The following is a 7,482-nucleotide window of genomic DNA, read 5'->3' as shown; positions in this document are numbered from 1 at the left end:
TTACGTATTCCATTTAAATGATTTCCCATTTGCATTGAAACTCCGTTACTAGTTGAAATGCGAATAGTATTCAAGTTGTTTTCCACTTATTATATTTTCTGCATTGAGATAAGTAATTAGTTTGATACAATTTCATCCATATGGACGTATGGACGTATCATTTACCCATCTCTTATCATTTTGCCTCATCAGACCCTACTTCTACTTACGTCGATGGCAGCAGCCATCTTCCAGACCGTTACATCGTCACCAGTCCCGAGCACCTCTCAGACATGTCTGCCAAGAGACGCAGCTGATTCCCATCGACGAGAACTGAACTCTAATCTTTTCTATCCTAAAGCTGCAGCATTCGCCGTACAAAGTTTCAACCTGTCGACCAGTGACATGGGCTTGGCCGGTACGTCAAGCTGTCCGTTTGATGGCGTCTCCAGCCCGCAGGACTGCCCCGTAGGAGCGAAACCAAACCCTGGAAGTCCGGAGATTGTCAACCAAGACGGCTCGTGTCCATGGACCTACGTGGAATGCTTCGATGCCGACCGCATTCCAATGGCGATCACTATGGCCCAGTGCCAGTGTTCTGCATGTCTGGATCCTTACACACACCAAGTGGATCCCAACCTTCGTTGTCAACCTGTGATGTACAACATGAAAGTCCTGCAGAAGACTCAGTGTGTGGATGGCCACTTCCGGTACGAGCAGAAGACCCTTCAAGTCCCCGTGTCATGTGCCTGTATGCGCATGAGGCGAGCATAAGAGGCCAGCTTTTGGTGAAATATCCATGTCTTGAGTTCTTGCTCGAATGTATTCAGTATTGACTATTCAAATATTTTTACTTATTCTTGTAAGATGTGCTAAACTCCTGTCTTGCCTTACACCTTGTCATCTTCAAGAGCCATCTATAGCTCTTACTAAAACTGAATTGTTGTTAAGATATTTCTTATCTTAAGAATATTTGTTATCTTATTTTTGATTACTGATGTAATTAGGCCTTCATATAAATGGATAAGACGTCTTTTTGTATGAATGACGCTTATCGACTTTCTCTGTTTAGTTTTGACGATGATTGCATAGCAAATCGATGGATATTATTGATTTATACGTTATAGCGGAAGAGTGGAAATTCAGAAAATCAGAAATTAGTGACGATTACATTTGAAAAGGAAAAGGTAGAGTTTAATTTGATTTGATAACAACCACAGCCGCTGCCGTAGTGATATAGATGAGTCGAAGTTCATGATTTTTTTTTCATTAAGACAAGAGGTAAAAATCATTCTGTAGTTTTTTTTTTTTTTTCAAGATGGTTTGTGATGTAAAATTGCAATGTATCTCCTGTGTAATAGTATTTTTTAAAGGACAAGTTTACCTTCATATACACGTGGATTAAATAAATGCAGCAATATCGTTAGAACATATTAGTGAAAGTTTGGGGAAAATCGTACAATCCGTTCAAAAGTTGTGCATTTTTAAATTATCTGTGCAGTCACTGCTGTATGAGAAGACTACTAAAGTGCCTGATATCACATGCGTACAGCAATACAAGGACAATCTTAAAAGAATTTCTCAATGTTTTTTTTTTTTTTTTAATAAGGTGCACATATCCTCAACCTGTCACTGAAGTATGTTAAGGCTAATATCATTCCCCCTGCCCTTCTGAAAGAGGCAAGTAAAGCGTTCTAATATCATGCGAAAAAGTTTGTTGACTTTTCTTTACGTTTTCTTTATATCGTTGTACACAAGTTACATCACAAGCTATAGTAGTCTTCTCATCAAGCAGCGACTGAGCAAAAAACTTTTGAACGGATTGTCCAATTTTCGTCAACCTCTCACTGATGTGTTCTACTAATATTGCTGCATTTCCTCAATCCACATTTGTCTGAATGTGAACTTGTCCTTTCAACTTGTTAGGGGAATACTGTAAGACGCTTAAGACCCAATTCTACTACTGTGTACATATGGATCAATCATTTCTCTCAATTTTTTAAACACATAATGTACAAATTTAAATCTAATCATTATTCCAGCCTCTGACAATTTCTAACACGCATTTCTATGATATGTCACGAGGATGTAATCTCTGTGTGTGTTTGTTACTTTTTTAGTGCTGCGTATATTGTAATTCACGAAGCCTGTAAAAGAAATGTACAAGTTGTAGGCTGTATTACTCAATGTTTGAGTACGGAAAAAAAGTCAAGTTTGACGGCATGCATTACAAGTATCCACTATGTGGCATAATGTTGTTACCTTTTCGAAGAAAAGCTGTATTCCTATCAAAGTATGCAGTTATACATATTCATATATTTATTCATACGTATTATGATTGACCTATTTATTTGTTAATTTATGCATTGATGTAAGCCTCTGTACAATGAACTGACTGTAATGTTATTTATTTAACTGTTATGTATACTATAAAGACTCATGGGGTTTCGAAAGAGTAATGTGACTTTTTGTCGCATTTTAAGTCTGATGCATACTTCTGTAATACCAAACCGTTAAGAAACACTTAACCAGGATAATGATAGTAAGGAGCGTTTAGACATGGTTAGATGTTTAATTTCCGTTTCCTCATAGGATGGGAAGCTGCACTTCTCAAGTATATTGTGCATACATGCTGTGCATGCATGTACCTACTACAAAGGGCACTAATTTATTGAACACAATAAAAAGCATAAAAGATAATGTATCGTGTGTGAACACATTATTAACTTAACAAGGAGTTTATAAATTCCTAAATGATATGATGATATGTATATATATATATATATATATATATATATAGTACAATATATAGTAGGATGGAAGGCGTTGCTTTATTAGTGACTTAGCTGGACAGTCTGTTTCGGCCGAAGCCTCGTCAGCAACTAAATCAGTTTCTTGTTAAAGTACACATTAAAGTACACACAGAGTTCGGGCTACAGATAACGGCCAGTGCAAATGACACCATCGTCGACTTCCTCGATGTCACATTCGACCTCACCAAGAAGGAATTCAAACCGTACTCGAAGCCAGAGGACTCGCACCTATACGTACATACAGAATCGAATCATCCACCCACCGTCACCAAGAGAATACCACAGTCCATCCAGACCCGCCTATCCAACATCTCCAGCAACGAGGAAATCTTCAACAGCACCAAACCAGACTACGAGAACGCACTCCACGAGGCGGGACACCAAACAACATTGACGTACACCCCCAAAGAGACCAACAGCTGCAGAAAAGAAAGACAACACCAAAGGAAACGAAACATAACGTGGTTCAACCCCCCGTTCAGCAGACATGTTAAAACAAACATCGGGAGGAAGTTCCTAGCCCTCGTCGAGCACCACTTCCCTAAAGGACACCAGCTCAGCAAGATATGCAACAGGAACACTCTGAAAGTAAGCTACAGCTGCATGGACAATATGCATACTATAACAAAGGCACACAACAACAAAATAATCAACAACAGTCAAGAGCAAGCCAGGGACTCCTGCAACTGCAGAAAGAAGGAAGATTGCCCGATCCCTGGGAAATGCACAGCCAGGAACATCATATACGAAGCGAAGGTAGCGACCCCAGACGATGAGAAAATATACATCGGCCTTACCTCAACCTCCTTCAAATCCAGATATGCCACACACAAGGCAAGCTTCACAAACAGGGAAAAGCGACACCAGACAGAACTGAGTAAACACATTTGGGGACTGAAGGATGAAGGCACTCCCTACTCACTCACATGGAGGATCGTCAGGCACGCCCAACCGTACTCGCCCAAAACAAACCGCTGCAACCTGTGTCTATGGGAGAAATACCACATCATCACGGCCAAGAAACCAGCAATCCTGAACTCAAGAACAGAACTCATTTCAACATGTAAACATAAGAAAAAGTTTTCCCTCGCAGAGCTTGGTTAGCTTCCCCCCCCCCCCCCCCCCCACCTCCCCGGCTTCCACATGTAACAATCTAAGCCATACAAGTGTATTACCCCTGCCTTAAGCCCAGTGCCAGTGTCATTGTCAACTTTATTGTGCTGTTAAGTAGCCACGTGCATGTATTTTTTGTATCTTTTGTATCTTTTATTTGCTTGCTTGAGTGCACCAGAGCCGTATGTCTTACACTGTACTTTAACAAGAAACTGATTTAGTTGCTGACGAGGCTTCGGCCGAAACAGACTGTCCAGCTAAGTCACTAATAAAGCAACGCCTTCCATCCTACTATATATTGTACTACATGGGCTCCTATATAGTTGAGCACTGTCAGCCATATTGCAGTTCATACTCTACTTACGTATATATATATATATATATATATATATATATATATATATATATATGGGTCAGAATTTTGAACGATGTACAATTGAGCCAAAACAAGGCAAAATTTAAAAAGTAGGAAATTCTCCAAATTATTCATCTTACCTGAAAGAGTATAACTCAAGCTTTAATATGAACCCAATTATACTAGGATTTTCCCAGAGGAACAAGTTTTTATTCACCGCTGAAGTTTACCATGTCCAGAGCAGCGAACGTCCGTGAGGAATAGTACAGCACATACACTTGAATACCATTTAACATAGTTTGCAAAAATCTGATTCAGTTCAAAATCCTAACAAAATATCTTAAGGGACATGTGTACGTGCTTGCAGAATATTAAGCTTGTACTCTTAACCTGTACGTAATGGTAGACAACTGATGATTTAACTAAATTCGTCGTTTCTGTTGAAATATTGCTCTTCCGCTAAACACTTTCTCCACTTTACGCGCATTTTACAGAAACTCAATATTTTGTCCTCTTATTTCACAATCCCATACTTCAATCCCCACTCCCAAATAATAACATACCTTTTTAAGATGTATCTGATCTATGCAGTCTCTATAACCCAACGAACATAGCATAGTTTTCATCACGGAGGTTCGCATGTAGCTCACGGACGTACGGAACAAACAAGATGCAGCTCTCTTGAGTTGGAAACGCATTCTACTCACAACAAACAGCAATTTCATGTCGAGAACAAACTCCTCTGCAAAATCCTGAAAAGATATTACCAATTCTTTATTATATAAGCTTGTTTATCTTCTCATACTGAGGAATCAAAGGAAACAATTTTTTCCATCTCTCGTAAATGAACGTACAAACGTACGTGTAATCTCAGTGACGTAGTCCATCCTTGAGAACGAATATATATCAAAATTTCGTTATCATGAAGTAAAGATTCAGGTCCTAAATTTGTTATCTAAAGTCTACAATGCAAAATTTGCTTATAACGAACATGGTCACAGCTAAAATTATGACAAATAATTAACAGAGAAAGACAACAGGAATGTGCTGCGTTATAGAAATACGAAGTTTAGCTGGGGAGGGCAAACGAATACGTTGGGAAGAAATCCCTCTATGTTTGCTCCTTGTGTTACACACAGTTACCGAGGAGAGTTTGTATTATTATATTAGTCAGAAATGATAATAGGTTCGATACTGCGAAGTTTCTTCATAACAAGACACAATAAGTCCATATTACTTGGATGGATGTTTGTGACTTCGATATTATACAATATGGTTTGTTATAACAAACATTTTGTAGCGCGTCATTTCGGAGGCTCGTTATTCATACAGTTTGTCAATACGAAAATTGATAGAGTTCTTATAATTATGAAGCTTTTTTATTCGGTAAATGATAGGAATCTCCGAAGGTTAATCGAAAGGTTTATTAATGGCAACATGAAAAATCATTTTCGCTTATCCAAATGTGGAGAAACAAGCAACTAAAATCCTCCAAATTTCAAAACCTCATAATAACCGTTTTCACCTAAACGAATATCAGGCCCTTTCCACTTTTAGAAGAACGGACCTAAAATAATGATCCTTAATATTTATTTTTCGGACTAACAAACTTTCGGAATAAGAAAATCTTTAATAACAAACCTCCTTGATTAACTACAAACTTTTTTTTTTATTTTCGGAATAACAAACCTTTGGACATCGGAGTAACGAATCTTAGGAAGAGCGAACGTATCAAAGTGCAACCTTAAACCTATTCTTAATCATTACTTTTTTTAACATGTGTTTTCAAAGTAAGCACAAAAGCACAAACAAAATGACGATCTCTCTGTCTCTTAAATGTAAAATGAAAAAAAAAAATCTTGGAAAGAATTACAAATGAACATTGCTTTTCATTGATGAGTATAAAACAACACCATGTGATGATAAGCGGAGGATTTGTTTGTTTTCATCAGACAATAATTGTATACTGCATTATTTTTGTTCGCTTGTGACGGTATTTCGATGAATAAAAAAACATAAATAAACAAACAAAAACTTCTCCAGAGGAATTTGGTACAACGGGAGTGCACTGGCAATTCTTTTCTCTGTGTGTTGGAGCTCGATCCCTTCTCTGTTTCTCAGTCATTTTTATTCAACTGCTTCCACGTCCTTTTGAAACTTTTCCATTTTTTATTCAACACATGCCCATTACAGACTTCTTCCGTCATTATCCTGCATGTGATTACGTAGCACTTTTTGGATTTGTTTTGGTTTGTTTTGTTTTGTTTCTGTTTTCTGTTTGGTCGCAGCATGTCCAGGCTATTGAGGGAATGAGAGAAAAATCGTCATGAAGAGAAAAATAAGAATGAATTAAGGCATTTAATATCATGACAATTACAGCGAACGTCCGTTATGGAGGCCCAAACTGGATGTGTTCTGTTTGAGACGGCAGCTACCATACTCAAAAGATAAACACTTGGCGCACCTGTCACTAAAAAGTGGCACTGGTCCTCTTTCTCCTACTATGTAATCCATGGACTTATTCTACCAACGAACATCCGTGACTAAAACGTTTTCCTGTTGTTATTACAAGTAAATTGAGTGCTGAACATTATTCACTTTTGGGTATGAGCGGCTCGGTGATTTGGTAATATTTTCAACTAACATTAACTTTATGTGCAGTGATATATTTGTAATTATCAGCAATTTCCTTTCTCGGACAGAACGTCCGTGAGCGAAACTTTCAGAACCTGTAACAGTACAAATTGTCTCCAGGTCCTCATTAGAAAGAAATTTAAATGCACAGAAATTACAGATTACGCAAAATTCCATTTTCCTATAACTTTGTTTTAAGTGTCTAGCTGTTTTTGTATAATTAGAGGGAAAACAAGAGTAAAATTGTGAGTAAATTTTCAACTGTTTCTTCATCATGATCACATAACGCCTTAAAAATTCTGAAACTACTGCCCTAAACTCATTGTTTTCTTTGTAAAACTTTATTTGTGGCTATTGGAGCTAAAAGTTTTAAAGAATACAGGGCACTTTCGGGACAAGTTATCCCTATCGAAGGGATTGCATACGTCACGGACGTTCGCTGGAATTGTCACGGACGTTCGTTCTACTGATAGGGTCATGTTCCCGGACGGATAACTAATCGGCAGAGAGTACCTAGCCTTCCTAACTCTTTCAGAAATTTGAAAAGGTATTGTCAATGCAAATTATAAGAAATTTGACATCCTTACA

General features: G+C 37.9%; 1 protein-coding gene across 1 annotated transcript; it reads left to right on the top strand.

Moving 5' to 3' along the window:
• The first annotated feature begins 213 nt into the window (after positions 1-213).
• LOC139713774 (interleukin 17-like protein) lies at positions 214-753 on the top strand. Its single transcript, XM_071625477.1, has one exon. The coding sequence runs from the start codon at positions 214-216 to the stop codon at positions 751-753; it is 540 nt and encodes a 179-aa protein (XP_071481578.1).
• The last annotated feature ends 6,729 nt before the right edge of the window (positions 754-7,482 follow it).

Source organism: Diadema antillarum, unplaced genomic scaffold, assembly GCF_040938485.1.
Source record: "Diadema antillarum isolate AM-2024a unplaced genomic scaffold, OU_Dant_1.0 seq00002063_RagTag, whole genome shotgun sequence".
NCBI classification, from domain to species: domain Eukaryota; kingdom Metazoa; phylum Echinodermata; class Echinoidea; order Diadematoida; family Diadematidae; genus Diadema; species Diadema antillarum.
Note: the sequence above shows the minus strand (reverse complement) of the source record. Positions and strands in the feature narration are given on the sequence as shown.